The sequence below is a fragment of the Lichenostomus cassidix genome, chromosome 1, assembly GCF_008360975.1.
Source record: "Lichenostomus cassidix isolate B80296 chromosome 1, HeHo_3.0, whole genome shotgun sequence".
NCBI lineage: Eukaryota > Metazoa > Chordata > Aves > Passeriformes > Meliphagidae > Lichenostomus > Lichenostomus cassidix.
This window is the reverse complement of record NC_139479.1, coordinates 93,135,574-93,156,979: the sequence shown is the minus strand read 5'-3', so window position 1 is coordinate 93,156,979 and position 21,406 is coordinate 93,135,574. Positions and strand designations below refer to the sequence as shown.

The 21,406-nt window shown below is 41.2% G+C and overlaps 2 protein-coding genes across 8 annotated transcripts in view; one reads left to right on the top strand and one right to left on the bottom strand.

The window, feature by feature from the left end:
* BOC (BOC cell adhesion associated, oncogene regulated) overlaps positions 1-2,186 on the top strand; it is a 53,608-nt gene extending 51,422 nt beyond the window's left edge. For both annotated transcript variants that reach the window (XM_085071267.1, XM_085071259.1), the window contains exons 17-19: positions 257-336; positions 952-1,145; positions 1,480-2,186. In XM_085071267.1, the coding sequence (XP_084927393.1) occupies positions 257-336; positions 952-1,145; positions 1,480-1,664 (459 nt within the window). In that variant the 3' untranslated portion in view covers positions 1,665-2,186. The remainder of the gene's footprint in view (positions 1-256; positions 337-951; positions 1,146-1,479) is intronic.
* A 1,034-nt stretch (positions 2,187-3,220) lies between these two features.
* Positions 3,221-21,406, bottom strand: part of CFAP44 (cilia and flagella associated protein 44) — a 42,595-nt gene continuing 24,409 nt past the window's right edge. For all 6 annotated transcript variants that reach the window (XM_085071208.1, XM_085071239.1, XM_085071230.1 and 3 more), the window contains 17 exons: positions 20,613-20,955; positions 18,658-18,713; positions 18,070-18,232; positions 17,620-17,750; positions 16,474-16,691; positions 15,928-16,093; positions 14,430-14,607; positions 12,857-13,336; positions 11,237-11,440; positions 10,616-10,811; positions 9,521-9,631; positions 7,924-8,054; positions 6,700-6,816; positions 5,924-6,125; positions 5,063-5,223; positions 4,159-4,296; positions 3,221-3,605 (listed from right to left, as the gene is read on the bottom strand). In XM_085071208.1, coding sequence (XP_084927334.1) covers positions 3,471-3,605; positions 4,159-4,296; positions 5,063-5,223; positions 5,924-6,125; positions 6,700-6,816; positions 7,924-8,054; positions 9,521-9,631; positions 10,616-10,811; positions 11,237-11,440; positions 12,857-13,336; positions 14,430-14,607; positions 15,928-16,093; positions 16,474-16,691; positions 17,620-17,750; positions 18,070-18,232; positions 18,658-18,713; positions 20,613-20,955 — 3,130 coding nt within the window. In that variant the 3' untranslated portion in view covers positions 3,221-3,470. The remainder of the gene's footprint in view (positions 3,606-4,158; positions 4,297-5,062; positions 5,224-5,923; positions 6,126-6,699; positions 6,817-7,923; positions 8,055-9,520; positions 9,632-10,615; positions 10,812-11,236; positions 11,441-12,856; positions 13,337-14,429; positions 14,608-15,927; positions 16,094-16,473; positions 16,692-17,619; positions 17,751-18,069; positions 18,233-18,657; positions 18,714-20,612; positions 20,956-21,406) is intronic.

The following is a 21,406-nucleotide window of genomic DNA, read 5'->3' as shown; positions in this document are numbered from 1 at the left end:
CTGTAAAGAGTAACAGGCCCAGGCAGTGCCACAGCTGCCATAAACAGCTTATACCCCACTGATTCAGCAGTAAGTGTGAAGTGAATTTTTTAGTGCTCAGTTCCACTGCCCTCAGAAGCAAAAGCAACAGTTTCAGCTTTTTCTGTCTTCTTCTGTAAGAGCTCCACCAGTCTGTCCCAGGGCTCTGACATACAGCTCTACCTCTTAATGCTGCTGTGTGCCATTGCTCTGCTAAGAACCCTCTCTCTTCTTCCAGTCACACGAGGAGACCAATGCCTTGCTGCAGGCAAGAGTGCTGCAGAATGGGAATGCTCAGCAAGAGTACCAGCCCTCCAGGTTAGTCCTGGGGTGTGGAGAAGGAGGGTGGAACAATCCACTGGGACCCACAAGACTACATGTTCACAAAAGCCTGCTCTCAGTACACTCCCATCTGTCCCAGCTCTCTTGGGAAACAAATCCATGCTCCAGCACTAGGCTGCCTTGGTCTAAATTCTCTTTGCACAACTCATTCCTCTTAGATTTCAGGAAGGAATACTTAATTGTAGAGGTGGCCAGCTACTCCCTCTGTCCCCTTTTTCTCTTCCTGTTTCTAAGTGGGAGACTGAAAAGCAGGATGAGAGAAGCAACCATCTATGATTGATGCTGCTAAACAGCTTCCCCTGAATCTGCCAGGTGTCCAGTTGTGGGTTCAGACACCTGCATTACCATGCTCCCTGTGAGGCACTGCTCCTCCCAGCTCCTCTGGCACTCACCAGCTGTGGGATCATGGATACCAGGTCCCACATCACCTCCTTCCCATCCCACAAGTACATCCCAATTTCTGCTCTACCCCTCATTTAGGAATGTTCTGTGTCATAGCATTGATGAGCTGGCTGAGACATGATACGGATTGAATCTTTCAAGGAGGAAAGATCTGTTAACAGCACTAAACCTCTTTGCCTGCTTCCCCAGATTGCCCAGCTCCAGAACAGAAGACAGCACTTTCCTCTACAGTCTCCCAGATGACTCCACTCACCAGCTTCTTCAGCCACAAGATGACTGTCCTCACCTTCAAGAGCACTTTGTTGGCCTCCATCATCCAGTGATGGGAAGCAAAGTGGGAGGCCCTAGCCTGGATGCTCGACGGGATACCCTCTTCCACCAAGGTCAGTGGTTTGGAGAATTCCATGCCTCCTTCATCTCATCATTTTAGGCTGATCTTGAAGGGTAATCTCACTGCAGAGCCTTTCTGATGGCTCATGTTCAAGTGATGTGAATCCATCTCCCTAGGACCTAATCCATTGATCCACCCCTGTAGTGCAGATCAGACTTCTTTTGTGTGACCATGGCATCAAATTCCCACATAGACTTTCAGAATGCAGATCTTCCTCTTTGATCAGAATACCCCTCCTCATTAAATGAATCATTGATTTGGAACCTCCCACAGCATCTCTCATTCCAGTGTGCATTGTAATAATTTCTTGTTCCTTTCCCCCTCAGGAAGCCCTTGCTGCTTAGGCCTAGTGCCAGTTGAAGAGGTAGAAAGACTAGATTGCTGCCAGTCCAGAGGAGATCTCCATGCCCAGAATCCAGTGATCACATCTTTGGGTCAGGACCTACCAAGACATCTGAACAGCAGCCCTCCACCACTGAGACCCTTAGAGACTCATCCTCCCACCAGCTAGGGACCAAGCTGCCTTTTGCAAAAGACTTATTCTAAAGAGAGAAAGAGAAAGGGTATTTATTTTTGTATAACACCCCTATTTATATATTTATGCACTTGTATATAGATGTATATGTGCCTTTTATAATGCTATGGAGACAGAAGGCATCGTTGGCAAGGTCACAGGAGGACCCAGGAAGCAAGGCAGCAGCTCTTGGTGGCACCAGCTGTCCTTCTGAGCACACGATGGAAACAGCTGGACAAGAGGCACTGCAGGACATGGGTCCAAACAGAGCTGCCACCACCAAGATCCAGCACCCTCTTGCAACAAGAGCTTCGCAAAAGATAATGCTGTCAAAAAGGTCTTTTCCTCTCCCCCACAGGACGGTTTGTTCCAGGAACACACTCCTGTGAATGGAGTGGAGTTATGCACTCTGCCTTATCAACTTAAACAACCTTTCACATACACGCCCTCTGCAGCCGCCTATCTGTAAAGACAAATCCACGCTTGAACATCTAAAATAAAGGCTTTAGTCTTTGCTCTGCCTGGCTCTGTGCTGATTCCTCAAAGAGAATGAGCCTTCTCCTTCTTTTTCACTTGCAGACATACAGCAAGCAGGACACCTGCAGAAAGGTGACATTTCCCTGCAGTTTTCCAAATAGTAACTGGTGATACTTAGTCTGGGGTCTTCTTGTTCCCTGTCTCCAGCTGAGTCTCTGGGGGTCTGGTTGCCCAGCTGGCACTGCAGGTCCAGTGCCCTTTGTTAGGCAAGGGCTTGGTGCCGCTTCACAGCCCCTCACCTGGGGCTCCAGCCACTTCCCACCACCCAGGGCACAACCTGCAGCTGCACGAGAGTTCCTGAGAGCTGCACCAGCTCTGTTCCTCAGCAGGCACATGCTGTAAAGCAGGCTGCACAAGCACCACATGCTTGTGCTGGGACCAGCAGGGAGTTCTTGTGCCTGGCTGGATATGGCTGGAGGCTGGCTGAGTGTACCCTGGAGACACAAAGACCAGTGGCAAAAGGTGGGGAGTGGGGAAGAACAGCAAGAGCAGGTGCAGGATCTTCAGTCTAGTCAGTTAAAAATTAGCTCCTCAGAAGCCTTGTGCTGGAACAACTATGTAACACAACCCCTCAGCCCTGGGGATGAAGGAAAGTTTCACAGGGTAAGTGCTATAAATGATCACATGCTGCCGCCAAATGAGAGAGGCAGATGTCCTCTCTCACTGATCATGCAGGTGCAAGCCAGTGGAATTACAGGCTGATTTTGCATTGCTATACCCTCCTCCTGCCAGGTAAGTGCCACGTCCTGCCCTGAGGAGAAAGGCTCCTTTGCTTTCTCCAGGCAAGTAGCACATCCCTTGACCCAGAGCAGGGCATTGCTGCTTAGCAGTAATAAATGCACACTTGAGGCAGACCTCTTTTACCATTTTTGGGAATAAGGTACCAAAGCTCTATTTGCCCCTGTGAAACTCCAGCTTTCTACAGCTGCTTGTTTGAAGAGTAGACATAGACATAATGCACACATGCAGACACACACAGCCCACCTTGTCCAGTGCAAACCTCTGGAATGGACTGATAACAGTATGTAGTGGTTTTATTTGCAATTTTTTATTCCATAGTTGTTGCTACAGTCATATTTTGATAGAAAAAAAACAAATATAACCCCTTTACAACGAAACCCCTTTATAGCAAAAACAATTAATTGTGCACTTCCAGGCATCACTGCTGCCACAGTTAGTTTTAAGGGCGATTTGGAGTCTCAGAGTCCTGTGGTAAAGGTTGTAGAAAGAGGCACCCACCTTTTCTGCTAAGGGAAGTGAGTTCTTTTACCTCGTGTCCATTCTGCTCCAGTTGATGCCCCCTTTCAGAAAGGCCACATCACGAGCCACGTGCATGAGCCGTGACTCCAGCTTGGCTCTCTCTTTCATGTCAGTATCTTCAGTGGCCTGAAATTCAGTGCCCTGTATGGAGAGGGAAAAAATGACTCCTATAAAAGATGGAGAGTGAACAGTGGAAATTACTTCAAGTGGGGAAAGTAAAGCTTTCCAAGACGCAGGACATCTCCATGACTTCTCCACTGTTTAGTCAGAACTACATGAAACTCAGAGTGAAGGTTCACTGACTTAGACTTGCTTCCTAGTACAGAGCAATAATCCACTTTTCATTGTAATGCTTTGCTACATTACTGTTTCCATGGAATATTTTTCCATGGAATATTTTTTTTAATTCCTACAAGGCGTATTTTAATTAGAAATAAGTTGAGTTTGTTTCAGTCTTAAAAAGCAGCCCAGTAAGAAATTGCAGAGATGCTATGGTATGGCTTCTTCAGGATCAGTTTGTTTATGTCCCTTTCAACAAGACCTGGAGCAGTGATTCAGCCAGTCCCCCTACTAGCCTGAGCTGCTGACTGGAGAGCAGGATGTGAGACCAGGGAGCTGGTGAGTGCCAGATGATCCCTTACCCATTTTTTAACAGTCCCAAACCTGCAAGCACTGCAGTGGCTAAAAGGCTCACCAGCTCAGTTGCCATGAGTGATTCCAGCTCAGTTTCAAGCTTGTGCTTTTCACGGCAAAACCTGTTCATCTGGTGCAGCTTGCTGGTGTTTTCCCTTGTCAGCTCTGTTAGCTGATGCTGCAGGGAAACGATTCTTTCCTAGAAAGATGTAAAAAGTTGGGATGAGAGAGGCCAAAAGGTGTGGAGTGGGAAGGAGTGCTAGGCACAACATAAATGTCAGAGAAGACAGGTAAGCAACAGACTGATCCTGCACACACCACCTGATCCCACAGTACCTTTAGTGCAATGTAATCTTTTTTATTAAATATATATAGCAAATGCCTAAGTAGATAAAGCAGTTAGGCAAAAATGTGGGAAAAAGAATGCCTTTAGGTACATACTACTTCTGTACCCTCCTGCATGCTTCTGTAAAGGGCAGCATAAATGTGTTGCCTTCTTGCACCACAGTAGCTGAGCCTTAGACCCCCCCAAATGGAGACATGAATTTTCCAGACTGCACAGATTGGCACCCCAGGCATGAGCCAGAGCCTGCCCTGTACTCCAACAGTTTGCCACCAAAGGCACTGGGAGAAGGCAGTAGGTGCTGAATGCCACCTGAGAACCAGAGAAAAGCACTCTGCAAGAACTTCACAGAGGGAATGAAACAGGATTATGTGTTTGAGGGAAGTGAAACAGATCAACTACCTCCACAAAAAATAGGATGTGTATCAGCAACTGGAGCAGAGGTAGGAGTGATGATGGGAAATTGGAGTTGAACATTATAGTCTATTAATGACAAGTAAAAAACACCTCAAGCATGAGCATGTTCACAAAAAATTTTCGTGTAACTGTTCAACCCCCAGGGAAATGAAGCCTTAACAGATCATCACAACACATGTGTCTTCCTCCTTTTCCCACTCCTTACCTCCCATTCTCTGAGCTCCACAAATTGCTCATATTCTTTCTCCATTATTCTCACTTTCATCTCCTCCATGGGTATGTTAACAGAGTGTGCTTGAACTGCTTCAAAATCAACCAGCCGACCAAACTTCTCCATCATCAGGTTATTGCACTTCTCTTCCAGTTCTAACAGAGGGACAAATAGCACAAATGGCAGCACTGTCATTCACTGGTTAATAAGAATTTCTGCCTTACCCCAGATTTTTGTCTGAGCTCTTTGGTATTTGCTCTATAATAAATAATTCCCACAAAACCACACAGAGCTCACAGCTGAGTAATGCCGTTTGTCCTTGCCCATGATCACACCTGTGTGGCCACTAAGCCACACCCTAAGCCAGTCCTAGTAAGCCACTCCCACACCAAAGGCTGTTCTGGGTCTCTGCAGGTCTGGTGGTGCTGGACACAGCTTTGGGTTTGGCCCTTGGGAAAGTGTTTTGACTAGAGCTTGTTTCATTCTTCACATGTTAAAAAGAGGAGGAAATTGCCAGAAAAAGCTTATGTATCTTTGGGGAAACTACTTTTTTCCTAGGAGTTCTGGTTTACAACCAGAAATAGCAAGCATCTGTCCAGACTTCCAGTGTCTCATCTCAGTCAGCTCTACTTGTACTAAGTTCCCAAATTATTTTGCACAGCCTGATGACTCTGCAGTGCTGGAGAACTACCACTACTCCATCAAAACAGTCCACTTGATCTGTTCTATTTTCTGCAATCACCTCCTGTGGCATCTGTGCAAGTATAGAGACAGACGTGGTGAGTTACCCACACCCAGTAAGGGGGACAGAAGGAGGTTACCAATGCTGTGTTGTTCAGAGTCTCTGTTACTCACGTTGAATCTCTGCCTCCATCTCCCTTTTGTCCTGGACAAGCTGCCTGTGTTGCTCCCGGGCCTTCCTATGGATCTCTCTTTGTATTATCTTTTCATTACGTAGGTCCACAATTCTCTTCTGCAGGTACTCCAAGGACTTGTTTGTAAATACCAAAGCCTGGGAGAAGTCATGAGGCATCTCCCCATCAACCAAGCACTGCACCTGCAAAAGCAGCCAGAAATAAGCAAGGCTGACTTTACTCATTAAGGGTGCTGGAGATGTCTCTTTGTAACAAATGAGGGAGCAACAGAGAACTAGTGAGTGAGATAATAGTAAGCATGGGCATGACTATTTTTTTGGGCCATGGAATTGTGTGAATGAATGCATTGTATTCAGTCTGGCATTACTGAATTGGGCAGAACTCCCAATAGTTTCGATAGTTTTCAGTCTTTTGTTTGTTTTTTCTTGGGGGTGTTTTGTTTTTCTTTCCCAGGAGAATATCAGTAGGCATGGACCTGAAGGAAAATACCATGCCGAACCTACAAAGCACTTGAAGGCTATGCACATTTCAGCAACAGGATAGCCTCCCTGTCCTTACCTCATTTCTGTCAGTACAGGACAAGGAAAAAAAAAAGGGAATTCTAGAGGAAATAGCAGCATGAAGTTCAATTAATGGCACTTCCCTCCCGAGAGACTGTAGTGAACTGGGAACAAAGGGCCCCAAAGAACAGTAGCACCATTGTTTAGATGTGCACAGGCCATTCTGCATGTGCAGATGCACAACATCTTGAATTACCTGATGGAGTCTCAAAGGCACAACTACATCCAGCTCATTCAGTGTGTGCAGCTTTTCCCACTGAAAGGCCTCCAGTTCCTTGCTTGTTGTGTCCAGACTGGTTTCTACTTCATTTGCCTGCAGAAAGACAAATTGTGGACAAACAGAATCCTGTAGTATTCAAAATACATAAGGCAGCAAAGTTCTGTTAGAGTTCCTGACCCAAAGGGAAAGAAGTATATAAAAAATGTGCTTTTAAAAATTGCATATGATAGGTGAGTTTCATAGGCAAACCCAAGGCTCATCTACATATATTCAAGAAAGATTTAAACCTGAATACCTTTAGAGAAGCCCTGTATGTCTCAAGAGACAGCTGCTTTGTTTAGCATCTAAAACACTTGTAGATCTATGGAGAGCCTGCAAGATAACTTTTATTGTGTTATGCCTGGAAATGCTTATTGATTCTGCATGAGAAAGAAACAATTCAGACTCAAATATCATGCCCCAGGGTGAATATGTGGCAGCTGGCACTTAGGAAAGCTTTTAAAAACTAAAAAATGTTGTAAGTTAAGCGCACTTGATGAAACATTTTTGAGACATAAAAAAAGCAAGACTTGCATAACGTAATTTAACGTAATTTGGGTAGCACTCTGTCCCTTCCAGATAACCCTTCAAATTAAGATATTTTTGAATTAATACAATTCAAATGTCTTAATGAATGCAGGAGTTTCAAAAAAGCTAAACAGAAAATTTGTACCAAAAGAATTTATTCAGTGACTACCTGTGACAAAGAGCAAAGGAAAATAACTAAAAGCAAAATAAATACATGGAAAGATAGAGTTTTTATGCATTTATTTTAACCTGCATTTGTGTTAGGGTGAGTACTCTTCAATCTCTCTGTCCCCATACACATACACAGTGGATAGGCCAGGCCACACCATGTGTTTCATCTGACCCAGAGAATCCAGCTCCTGCTGCTGCATGAGGCAAGACAGCTGGGAAGGAACTGGACCAACAGACTGCATCCAGCCCCATGAAAGCTAAGGCTGGACCACCTTGATTTACCCTTTTCAGGAGAACAGCTGGCCCATGCTGAGCTGCCTCCTGCCTCTGTGCTACCACAGATACCCCTTCCCAAACTGAGGCCTCTCAAAAGGCTAGATTTTTTTTTTAAATCTTAGACTAGCACTAATCACTAGCACTACATTTAACATGCTGATGCTTGCTGAGAAAACCCTACAATACCTTTTTGGCCAAGGCCTTATATTCCTTTTTGAGGTCAGCAACAACTGTCTTCTCCTCTTCTAAAGCTTTCTCAATGTCTACCCGCTGCTGCCGGAGCTGGATGGTGTTCAGGAAGAGATTCTTGCTGCAGTCTGAGAGGGAAGGAGCCAAAGAATAGCTTATTTTCACTGTGACTGCACTAGAGCTACTGGGCTGAGCTGGTACCTTCTCCTGCTGTGCACATTCCCAGCATTTCCCATAATAACACCATGGATTTGGTTCCCTAGAGCTTCCTCAAACATGACCCTGTGGTCCCTATGACTCCATGACCAGGTGAGTGTCTTGGATGGATCTTTCTTTTCATTACATTCAATCAAGACAGTTTGCTTCCACGAGTCAGATTAAATGCATCAAAGCCAGCATTAAAGCCAAGTGCTCAAAAATTAGCTTTTGTAGGCAATGCAGTCCCAGTAATTAATACATGTTGCAGTAAAATCTTCAATTATGTGAGCACATAGTTGTTTCTCCATAGCACCCTTCACTATAAATTATGAACTTGCTGTAGGGATCATTTATAGTTCTATTTGTAAACAAAGCTGTATTTCATAGAACCTGTGTAATGGCAAGGAAGATCTGTGAATTTCTCATACTGTGATTTCAGTAATGCTAAACAAGTACATAATTATGCCCAAATCAGCAGGCATAATAATAAAACAGTCCAATAAAGGCCAAGAAAATTACACATAAAGAGACAAATATGAAGGGGCTAATGCAACACATAATTTCCCTATTAAATTAGCAATGTGGGCTTTTTAAATAAGAAGTAAAAATCTTCATTTCTTCCCAACATTCCATTGAAAAATGAGATGAACAAGGAGTTAATAAAAAATTCAATTTGTGGAAATGAAATTAAAATCCAATTAAAAAAAAAAAGAGTAAGTGAATTGTTGGTAAGTTCTAACTTGAAAATGAAGCAGTACTGTTACACGGTCATTGACACATCACTCCATTTTTTTTTTTTAAAAACAACATCCCAAACTCGTACAAAATAGGAGGGAGAGGTTGCCTGCCTTTTTTGAAAGCACCAATGAAGAGGATTTTGAAAGTAAAGCTCCTAACTTTTCAGAGCAGCCTAGCAACAGGCAGTTGCTGCATAAATCCACAAGGTGGTAACAAAGAGCTTCAATTAACAGCTCAAGATCCCCCTCAGAAATTCCCTAAACACAGATGGATCCAGCTAGGTCAGGCAGCAGCCTTCCAGAGAGCAGCTACAGCCTTGCCACTGCTCTGCTCCAGAGAGGAGCCCTTTCTCTCCAGAAAACAGCTGTGAAATGGTGAATGCTTCTTTACACAGAATAATTAATTCTTAGTGCTTAGCTAAGTTTTATTTTTTTTTAACTTTTTTAATTAGGGTAGTCCACACTACCAGTGGTTTTATTACCTTGACTGAAGTTTCCTGGGGAAAAATGCTGTGCTCAGGAGGGGTACACACATTCCAGCCCTCCATGGCTTTAACATGCAGCGAATAATTAAAAATTCTGTGTTTTCTTTTCAAACATGTAATATTGCCCCTAAAGCTAAACAACTAGCCAACTCAAGGAAATAACAGTTTAGATACCTTCTGGGCAAACAATACCATCAAAGACTAAATCTTCAGATTCACTATTTTCTTCATCAGTCTTTAAGTCAGGCTTTTCATTATCCTCCTCTTCATTCTCATTTTCTTCATCTGAAAGAAACAGACAGTGCTGCTGGCTTGCAAAACACTCCAGACCCACCAGCTATGCATTATGCTAATGTGCTAGTGAACACAAGGCCAGTAACCCATTAAAGATCATTCTGGTAATATGTGAATCCAGGCACCATGTGCCTATTGCATTGATCTGATGCTTTCACAGAACGGGGGGAAAAAAAAAAAAAGAGAGAGAGAGATCACCTAGTAGTAGAAAAGGCATAGGTGCAGCCCATGTTTTTGGAACTTACTTCAATAATATTTCCTCTCTTTATATGTGCTAGCAATTTAAGCCGTGTGGGTTTACCATTCTACTGCAGAGATTAATCAACCAAGCAGAATATGGAAGCACAAATCTGTCACAAAAGCATCACCATTGCCTGCACTTTTTGCTGATCATGTCCCACTTGAAATCAAAAGCCAAATCAGAGAGAGCACAAGTATTTTAGCTCAGTAAGACTGCCCAGCTTTAACAGCTTAAAACTGAGTCACTAAGACAAATTAAATCCTTTTGTAATATGTTTAGTCCTGTGACTAATAGATGATTGCAGATTAGGTTTATGATCTCTCGTTAGTCAATGGACAGATTAGAGCAGAATGTCACGAATGTGACAGACTAATCACTTATACATAGCTCCCATTGGTACAGCATAGGAAGTACTTATTTAAAGCTATGCCTCTTCCTCTTACCAATTATCAGTCCTCAATATTGACTTACAGGACGTAAATTGCAGCTGTTATCAGACCAACTGTAGTCATGTTAGAAACAGGATTACATCATTGTTATCATTCAAGATGACTGCCACAGAACACGTTGTCTGTCTATAAACAAGTCTGGGCAGGTCTGTTCTACAGGTTTTTGACCTGACTGGAGTGTTGCATGTACTCAGGGCTCCGGCTAGGTTGAGACACATGTACTTGACCACTTGGAAATATGTATAACAAATCCATAAAGCAAAAATAACAGAATCTCCAACTAACCTGCTTCTTTTCCTACTTCTTCTTTTTCCACACACTCGACTTCCTTATTGAAAAGGTCGGTCAGAAAATCAGCAAATTCATTGTTTTCTCCAAGGGATGCTTGGAAGCTGGCATGAACAGCTTTCTCACGTTCCTGAAGCATTACAATCTCAGACTTTCTATCTTCCATCTCTGCAAGGTAGCTCTTCAATTTTGACTAAACAAACAAAAACGTAGTTCAGTTAAAATGTACAACCCATGTGTATGTATATAGGATGCATCTGTGAAGATGTGGAAATGCAAAACTTGTCTTTCTCTCTTTAAACCCATGGTTCAGTCAAGCATCACCTAGGAGTATGTTCTTAAAGTATGGCATAAGTGACTGATCACATATCATGAAGAATCTATTATAATACAAGTGTTAAAATAATTTTAAAAAGTAGTATTGGAAGTTAGTAGTGACCATCCTAGTAGGCTGATCATCAAGAGTTTCTTTTTTTTCCAAATTTAGCCCTAGTTACTGGATCAGCACTAAAACAAAGCCAAGGGATGCCACCATTTACTTTATAGTTTGCTTTTGTTTCAAGCCATGCATTAATGGTACTGTTGAATTTGCATTAATGGTACATGTGGCCTACTTACTTGTATATCCTCCTGTTCATTGATGAGGGCACAAATTTGCTCCTCAAGAAGGTTCTCATGTACCTCAAGTTTCTTGAGGATACGCAGCTCTTCACAGATTGTGATGCAGCGCAGATCAGCACTTTTCAGCTGCACATCCATCTTCATTTTCTTGTGCCTCAAAAGGCGAAGTTCAGCATCAAAGTTGATCACCAGTGTGTTGATCTGGAGCACATGAGAGTCAGATCAGGAACAGGAAAAGTATTGTGAGTGGAGCTAAACATACAAAGCTAGAGAAAGGAGCAGAAGGGGAAAATTCTCTCTGCCAAATCAACAACTCAGATTTGTTATTTCCTAGAGAGTACTGAAGCACTTAGAAAGACAAAGTTAATCCCAAATGTGTCTTCCTTCTCAGCACAATAGTAAAAGAATTACCAGGGCTTCATAGGAATCTTTCACTACATCCCCTTCATCCCTGCAGTATTTTACTCTACAGACAATGTTTTACAGTAGTCTGTAGTTTACAGTAGTTTATATAACAATCCCAGATGTAGCAATAAATAACTCTTTTGCCTTGACAGACTTCTTTTTAAACAGCTGCCAGCTCTTCCCTTAGAAAGCTAAATCAGAACTAGCAGCTGCTAACATTAACTTACGTGATGTTCACAGCAGAATTTGGATCTTCCTTCCAAACCTTCATACACATAAACATAGGGGTGTCTGTGTTGAGGCAGACCAAAGAATCAATGGCCAGGAGCAGAAATTAGAGACAAGATGGAAGGAAATGGAGCAAACAAGTGAACAGTGGCACACCTCTGGTTTGCTGCTCTCCACACCTTCCTAAACTCTGACTTAAGGGCATCCTGAGCTTGAAGCAGTATGCTGGTGTCCAACAGCTTTGAATGGATTTTTCTTCCAGACTTTATCAAATTATAGCTTCGCCCACATCTTAGCACTGAGTGCCAAAGCTTAGCTAATGTTGGATAGGAAAGCTATTTTCATTTGCATGCCTCAAGCTTTATATGTGACCATTTCATTTGATATCTCTCCTTCATTTAAGAGATGATTCCCACTCTCCTTTTCTATGATATTTGTAACTTTATCACTTCTCTACAACCATTTCATTTGCTCTTTTTGCAGGCCAAAGATACTTTATCCACTCAGATGTACCTTTTCAAGAATCTTTCGCATGACTAAGCATTTTGGTTACTCTCTTTTGTACCTTTTCTAATCCTACAAAGTAATTTTTGAGACCAAAAAGTTGAGATTACAGTTATTTAAGAGCTGCAATCATCATGAATCTACAAAGTTGTAATGATGCTCCTTTTTTAACTCTAATTTTTCAAGTTACGTCTAACATTTTACTTGTCCCTTGGGGTTTTTTTTTTGGCCACTAAGATCATAGTTTCATGGAACAATCAATAAGAATATATAAGATATGTTTTTCAAGTGATAATAGTCAGAACACAGGTCATAGTTATGGATGTATACTGATTTACACTGTAAATTTGCAACAGTTAGCATTTTCCTGAACTGCAGAAAAGTAAGAAGAGCTGCAGCCCTGAGACAGAAGGGGTTTTGGTTTCATTTATGATGCAGTGGAATTTTTTAATCTGACAAATATAACTTTCAATTTCCTACCTTTTTAATCAAGGTCTCCTGCAAGTATAGATTTTTTATCTTCTCCCTCTTTAAAATTTCCAGTTCAATTTCTGTTGGCTCTGCTTTCTCCATCTTGAAAGCATTCTGCTTCTCTGTGACCACAGCTTCTCCACCCTGTGCCATGGGGTCAACCTCTTCCACTGGAGGAGTTTGAAAAAACACGTGCCTAAATGCACGAGATGAGGGACAGCCTTCCAGTGGTTCCTGGAGCTTTTCCATGGCCTCCTGCTCCTCCTTGAACTTTAGGAGCACGTCAGTGTTGTAATCAACTATTTTCTCAGGAACCTCATCCGGGTGTAAGTGAGGGATCAGGGGAATAGGGAGATGTTCTGATAAATCCAATCTTGCCTGTATGGATTTCAATTCCTTCACTAAACCTTTGATTTCATCAATAATGGAAACTTTGAGATCCCGCAAAACCACAATCCCTGTGTTCATATTCATTTTCATCTCATGGATCTGCAAAGGAAAGACCATTTTAGTAGGATTCCCCAACAGAGGAAGTAGTCTTCCCTAAAACAAGAAGGCAAACATTGGAATTATTAGTCATTCTGTGATAAGGGGACATTGTATTAGCTGGCTCTTTTTACATTAAATAATAATTGAATGTGATCTATCATGAATATACTTGTCAGCAACTTCTCTGATCTTTATAAAAGAAAATAACACACCACCCACTTGAAGCAACTAGAATGCCTCATCTGTATAACCCAGAATTTATGACAAGAACTATTCCCTTTGTTTGCCCTAGTGAGTTAGATTAATTACTGGATATCTGGTAGCATCAGCACTACAGTGAAGTGCTGAAGCCCAAACATGAGGCTAAAATGATCCAACAAATCCCCTGAGACTGCAGCAATGCTTCTGTAATGCTTAGACCTCTCTGCCAAAGTTATCCAGTGTCACTCTTTTGTACTCCAGCCAGATACAATGAAAAACCATTCCTATGAGAAGGATAGGGAGGGGCAGGAAGAAGTCACAAGGAAAGCAACAAACATACTGCACAACATTTGAACTTATTGTATATTCACGGTTAAAAGATGTGTGGTAGCTGTAGGAGTCCTACCACAGCAAGGTGGCTCCAAAAGACCTGGTTTCTCAGGAAGATTCCAATGCTTAGTACCCAGAAGCAGTGATTGCCAAAGTACAAACATGGAGAGGCCACCCTAGAACACTTGTCCTTGCTCACATCCCTGTTTTTGTAAAGGTATTTCATGGCAGGGGTTATTTACCTCAGTGTTTTACTAGATTATAAGACTTTCTTATAATTCAAAAAGACAGATGTTCCAGCTGAAGTACTAGTAAAGGTAAATTCTCTTTCTCATTTACAAAGAGTCGCCCTGGATTGATTCAGATTTGGGTTTGGTGAAGCACAAGACAGTTCACAAGAGAAGGGCTGATTTGTAACTAAAGCTTACTCAAAACAGCAGTCTGTCCTTCAAGGCCTATTTCCACACTCACTCTGAATTCCTTTCAAAAAAATTCTTCATTGATTGATACACTATCCTCCCTACCCTCCCCAAAATGGGGCAATATACACAGTTTTACACACCAAATCTTCCAGGGATGCAAGCTGCATCATCTTCTTCTCAGTATTCACACGGTCTTGTTCAATGAGTTCATAGTTAGTGGCAGTCCTCAGCTTGTAACATCCTATAGTCTCCCGTGCTTCTTTGACGTCCGCAGCATCTTTGGAATCCTCATGGTCCTCCCTAGGTTTGCACTTGTATCTGGTAGGTACAAAATAAAGCTGAACTTCAAGACAGAAAGCATACAAATGAACAGAATAATTTCATACCCTCTGATTTGTGCAGCAAAGTTTGGTGGGTGAAAGATCAAGAATGATACATCTCTTTCAGAAAAGAATGGCTACTTTGGAAAGAATATCCTTGCACGTTTAAATTAAAATCTCAGTTTGGTTTTTTTTTCCCCTAAGAACTCTTAAAACATAGCTCTGCCATGGGTCAGTTTAAACCTTCACACTAGGACTGAGTAGTGGGTTAAGTGAGTACATGCTGCTCTCAGTTTCAGGGAGCCACACATCAACAATATACCAGCCTGTAGCACACAATGCTTGATCCTACCCTACATTGTTAAACACCCAATAACCTTAAAAGATTTGTATTGTGACTCTACTCTACTCTTGGTCCCATTCCCTGTCATTCTTCTCCTAAGGAAGAACTTCTGTACTTCCTTGAGCATAGAATGGTTTGGGTTGGAAGAGACCTTACAGATCATCTTGTTCCAACGCTCCTGCCATGGACAGGGGCACCTTCCACTAGACCAGGTCACTCAAAGCCCCATGTAACCCAGCCTTGAAAAACAGTTAATTCAAAGAGATGACTTAGGTTGGATATTAGGAAAAGGTTCTTCACCCCGAGGGTGGTTGGGCACTGGAACAGGCTCCCCAGGGAAGTGGTCACAGCACCAGCCTGAGAATGTTGTCCAGAGGCTTCTTGAACTCTTTCTCAGGCACATGGTGTGACTCTTGAGGCTGCCCTGTGCAGGGACAGGAGTTGGACTTCGATGATCCTTGTGGATCCCTTCCAGCTCAGGATATTCCATGATTCTGTGAAAGACATCCTGTCCCACTTTCTTGCCTCTCAAGATAAAGACCAGCAGGGAGCATGAAGGCATATCACAAACACTCACATAATGGCTGAGATGCTAACACTGCTGACCTAACCCAGCTGTTACACTGCTGCTCCATGTGGTGCTGGCAGGATTTACAAAGAGTTGACTGTAATGGCCTAGGTGTCTCTCAGCCACGATCAATTTAGACACATTTTACTCCCTCTCTGAAAATGCAGCTAGCTAGCTGAATTCAAATTTGATAATATTTTATAAGAAGCATAGAAAAAAAAAGAAGTATTTTAATGCTCTCTTGAGACTTAGAGATATATGAAAATTCATCTGTTTTAGTAACAACCCTTAGGAATCTAAAAGTCTAAGCAGAGAGAATATAGTGCCATATGACACCTAAATAGCATTAGTCAACCTCAGACAAGAAGCAGAACTAAAAGCGAACAAGAGTCCAGTTAAAGACTCACAATTCATGCCACTCTGCCCTCCTCTTCATGATCTTGGCTTTCAGTGCATCATATTTCTCAACAAGTCTTCTGATTTTCTCATGTTTGCTTTCTATATAACGTGTGGTTGGCTTTCGGACCTTGGGTGTCTCTGGCATTTCAGCCTCATCCTCAAAAATTACACTTTCTGAAACAAAAAATTACCACGTGAAGATGTACATACCATGCAGCACAGTGCAGTCCCAGCTACTGGAAACTCCCTCAGACAGATCCTGTAGAGCTGATGTAAATCAGGATAGTTCCATTGTAGTGGATGTTCTGAAAGTATTCAGGTTCCTTGACTTTTAGTCACATTCTACCCATGGGGCTGACAGACAATTGCTGACACTAACCTAAACATGTAAAACTATGTATGAGTGTTACTTTGTATGTAGCTACTAAAAAAACCACACCACAGCTCTATTTCTTTATCTGCAGTTACACCTGTATTTCTTTAGCTTGGACTAAGGAAAACAGAGATGAAAGACAGAAACTGTATAGCTGAAAGATTTAAATGGCTATCATTACCTCTACGCACAGGGCTTGTCTCTCTGGGGATCTCTTCTTCTACTTCTTCTGCGTGTTTAAGAGCTTTCCACTTCTCTTTAAGTGCTGCCCAATGGCTGTCCCCGTGCTCCTTATCTCGGGCGTATTTCTCAGACACTGTTCGAAGGCTGTAGGTGGAAATCTGATGATTGCTTTGAATAGCATGAACAGTGAGAGTATATCCCAGCGAGTCCCGAAACCTGGAATGCCAAATTAGACAAAACTGGTGTCACTGGGGCACAACATACCATTTTGCCTTAAACAAAAGGGCATGAATAGTGTAGTTTACTTATTGAACATACAAGCATTACAATTAAATCCACAAGTCAGTAAGAAACTGCATAGCATGATGATATCTGACACTATCCATTGACTTCTATCTAGGAATGGACATGCTCAGGAATAAATACATAATAAGAATAAAGACCTTTCCCATCTTGAAACTTACACCAGGTTCTTCATGATAATAACTTTCATCTTGCATTAAGGACTGATTAAAAACATGCTCATTCAAGCCTTTTTCCCAGTCACATACTTTGTGTACCTAAGATGTTTTTTTTATTGTGTATTTATTTTATTAATTAATCTTTTGCTCTATACTTAAATATATGAAGGATTTACATAGCAACTAAATCAAAATGCACCTAATACTTACACTTGTGTTCTTGAGAAAGTTTATTTCATAACTTCAAATTGTATAGAGAACATTGTGTTAGCAATGACACTAAAATATCTGACAGACATGCAACATGTCTTAAAAACAGGTGTTCATTTCACAGGTTGTTTTTCAGCATTTCAAGAGTTCTTGGTTCTTACTGAACTTACTGGCAAAACCCTGGACAATCTCAACCAGCTTTCTTCACATAGAAGTGAATCACAGTGAAGTAATTTCCTTCCTTTGACTATCTTAATTTTTACCAAAGATTCAATAGAAGTAATTACACACAAATATCAGTATATACTTGTGTATGTTCCAAGTAAAATAAGAACAGGATTCTAAGAGAGCAGATGAAATACCGATTATATGAGAGAGAAAAAAAATTTCAATCTTTTTCCTTGTGGGAGGTACAAATTCATAAACAATAAGCCCCATGCAAGGTCAGAGAGAGAAATGGAAGTGATACTTACTGTGTTTGTAGTTTCTGCAGTCCAATCAACTGTTTCTCATTCTCCCAAGCCAGCTCCTTTTGCACTGCCTGGATTCTCTGTAGTTTCTGCCTATCCAGCTCCTCAAAGATCCTACGGTCCATCTCAAACTCCTGCAAGTAGATGGAAAACCCAGCATCACATTATTTTGGCTACTATGTCTTGAGAATAAATATTTTTTACCTAGGTGCCATAGTCCCATGCACATAAACACTATCTCCACAGAGAACCCCACTTTCTTCCTGTGCTTCTTAATTGGTACTAATCATCAACTGTAATTCAGAAGTCCCAGCAATTTATATATTCCTAAAACTACCTTAATCCAAAGCATTTGGATTAGCATTTGGATCTTTGACCCCAACGTGATATGTAGCAACATTTTAGAAGAAGGTGCCCCTAAATGTAAATGACCCTCATAAAAGCCAGGTGTACCTCTTTGTGTAACTGCATGTGCTTGGGCAACTCCTGATTCTTTTGAAGGAGGAAAACAAAGTCATTTCTCAGTGCACGTAACTCCTCTCTTTTCTTACTTTTCTTGTCTTCAGCTTCTTTCATTTTCTGTTCAAATTCCTTTTTCTGCTTGTATTGCTCAATACTGAAAATGCATCAAAAGGAAATGGTGTTACCTCAATGTAAGAGAGGAAAGATTACAGCTTATATGATCTTTTAGATTTCCTTGACAGTCTTAAATTCACAGTGAACTCAATGGTTCTTAAGGTCACTTGGAAAGGAATAATCTTCCTGTATATTTGTAAATTCCTAACATCAGGGGCTTTGACCTTTTTTTGTCTCTGTAGTCTGAAGTTAAGTAAGCCTCACAGTGCAATATTTGAATTACTGCCACAGAAAAGTAGATGAAATGGAAGAAAAGGCTGAAAAAACTGTGTGTTTAACAAAGAAATTACCCAAATTCAGGGTGATCAACTTCTCCCTCCTCTTTTAGGCAAAAAAATACATGGTCTGAGGAGTGAGCTACAAATACTTGAAAATCTCTTTCATCATTATCTAAGCATCTCTTACGTGTAGGCATCAGGTTCCCTAATGTCTTCAGCAGCCTTCTCCTTCTCAAGACCACTCTGAAATAAAAATATTGTCTTGTCTTTAACAAGCAGTAATAGTTTCAATAGACAACAAAGCTCTTATAAACATTAAGACAGAGCTCCCATCACCTCTCACAAAAACCAAAAGAAATCTTCATTTGCAATATTACTATCTGGGCATTAAATATCAGGTTCTAATGTTTCAAGCAGAAAAAGCAATAAAGCTGGTTTATATGCAAAAGTGCTTAGGGAGAGAGAACACAAATCCTATAACCTTCCCACTGGCATAAATCATTACATCATTGCTTGTCCTAACTTCACTCTGTCCCATAACACCTTTGGTTCTCTAACCCCCAAACACAATTCCCTTGTCTCCCCTCACTGCCACATTGACAAGAGTCAACGTGTCCTGGGCTAATTCCAAGTTACATGTGTAATTAATCTGGTTGGCTTCTGCTGACTGCATAATGGATTCACAATTATTAGCTGTGAAGAATGACAGATGGATGGACATTGCAGTAGCAAAAGCCTCATTTCCCTAGGCAATCATGCTCTAAAAAAAGAGGGGGGACTGTCACCCAACAATTTAGTTGTACTTAATTGATCTGTAATTTAACTCAATTAGTTTCAGATGATTTGTATTTGATTCTCTAAGAATCTCATTAAGTTTAATGAAGATAGAATTTTTAAAATCTTCCACATGACTTAAAACTAGAATAGATACTTAATGAAAATATACTTTGAAAAGGGAAAAAACTCTATTAGGATGGTCATTAAGCAATGTTGTTAGCCTGAACAATAGAACTGACCATAAAGGTCTTTATATAGAGCTACTTACATATTCAAAACTATAAATCTGTATACATGCTTTATAACTGTATATTAATTACTTCTTGCAATACTGGAGCTAGCCAGGCTCTGATATCAAAGATTCTAATCATTCACTTACAGAAAATAACTCTGACTCTATTCTCAGTGCTATATATTCTTGTGATACTGAAAAAGAATCTGAACTAGTCACAAATAATTTAGCTGAATGACCAAAATCACAATTTCCTCTGTCCCTGTTGTCAAGCATCCTTCAAAATGTAGCTACCAACCAGTATTAAAAAATATTTAAAAGTTTAATTTGTTTTATGCTGACACTTTCAAGATTTTTAAACTCTACTGAATGTATGTCTACTGTAATATTTACTGTGTGTAATGGCACTTCTTTACTCAACAGGTCTCACCACTTCTTTCAAGTTATATTTATTTAATTCAGACACTCAAGATTTTTTAAAAAGTCAATAAAGTTTGAACATTTTCAGTGGAGGAGTTGACATCCCTCTTCTAGTGCATTATCAGCAGAACTGCTTCTGAGTTCCAGTGCCATCTATTCAAACATGCTAGAGGTGATCAGCTCTAGCTGATCTTGCAAATACTGTCCAAGAGTGAAAGAACAACAGGATCAGCATCGTGTTGTGCTATTTTGCAATGAAAAAAATCCATTGTGAATTTTAGATGAATGGTACTTGATGTATGGAGAAACCACACATTTGGTATTATCCAATAGTATTTCTAGAATCACTATCCAGAGCAGAATCATATTTTACTGGAATTAAACCCAATAAAGGTATGAAGTATGAGAAATCCCAGCAATTCTTTCATTCTAGGAATATGCATGACTACACCTTTGAGTGGGAAAACACTGGTAGAATATTACATATGAACTATGAAACATTCTATGTTTATTTGGAGAAAATCACAAAACACTAAGAAGGAACAGTGCAATCACAGAGCCCATCTATTAGGGAACATTTTGCAAGAGCTATTCTCCTATTGTTTGGGAAACTTCAGCTTTTGCTATGAAAAATATTAAATAACTGAACCATGTTTGCCCATCTCTGTAGTTTCATACCAAAGAGGCCTAACTCAGTCAAAGTACCAACTTACCCTAGGAGGGGGGATTGTGACTATAAACTCTTCAGGACGCTCTCTGGGAAGCTCCTCAGGAAGCTCTTTGGGAAGCTCTTCGGGAAGCTCTTCGGAAAGCTCTTCAGGACGTGCTTCCTCTGCCCAGATGTCGAATATAAAAATGTTTCCATCTCCACCACAGGTAACCAGACACCAATCATCATGACTACAGCAGATCCCCCGGATCTGCCCACAATCATTGTCATGTACATTCAGGTACCAGTAGTCCTTCAGGGATTTCACTGAGAGGTCTTTATCCCTGAGGCGATAAGCACGCAGTGAGCCATCCTGCATCCCGCAGAACATCAGGGAGCTGCTGGTACTGTTAAACAAACAAGAAACAGTCATAGCAGCAGCTTGTAACAAGGAAGCTCAAAATATGAAAAGAGCTAGTCTAGCTTAACATAAGTCACTTTCCCGAGTTTGGAAGCTGGGAGCAAAGTATATGGACCATTTAAAGTATGTGTGATTCTACTACAAAATGTTTTTCAGCTAAATGACTGCTCAGGAATGTTCCAGCACTTGCTAGGTATCATAGAACTAGTCTCAGCCCTGAGTTGGGCAACACAGCAGTCACCAAGTTAAAAGCCAGAAAAAGCAGATTTTTTCCCTGCTCCCCATTTAGTACAGATGGTGGTGAATGCAGCCAGCAGTAGATTAATACCTGCCTCCTTTAGCGGGAGAACATGCCTAGTCTTACAGGGAACCAGGTACTGAGAGTCTGAAAAGAATCCACCCTTTTCATTCACATGGTTCACAGGATGTCCTGAGTA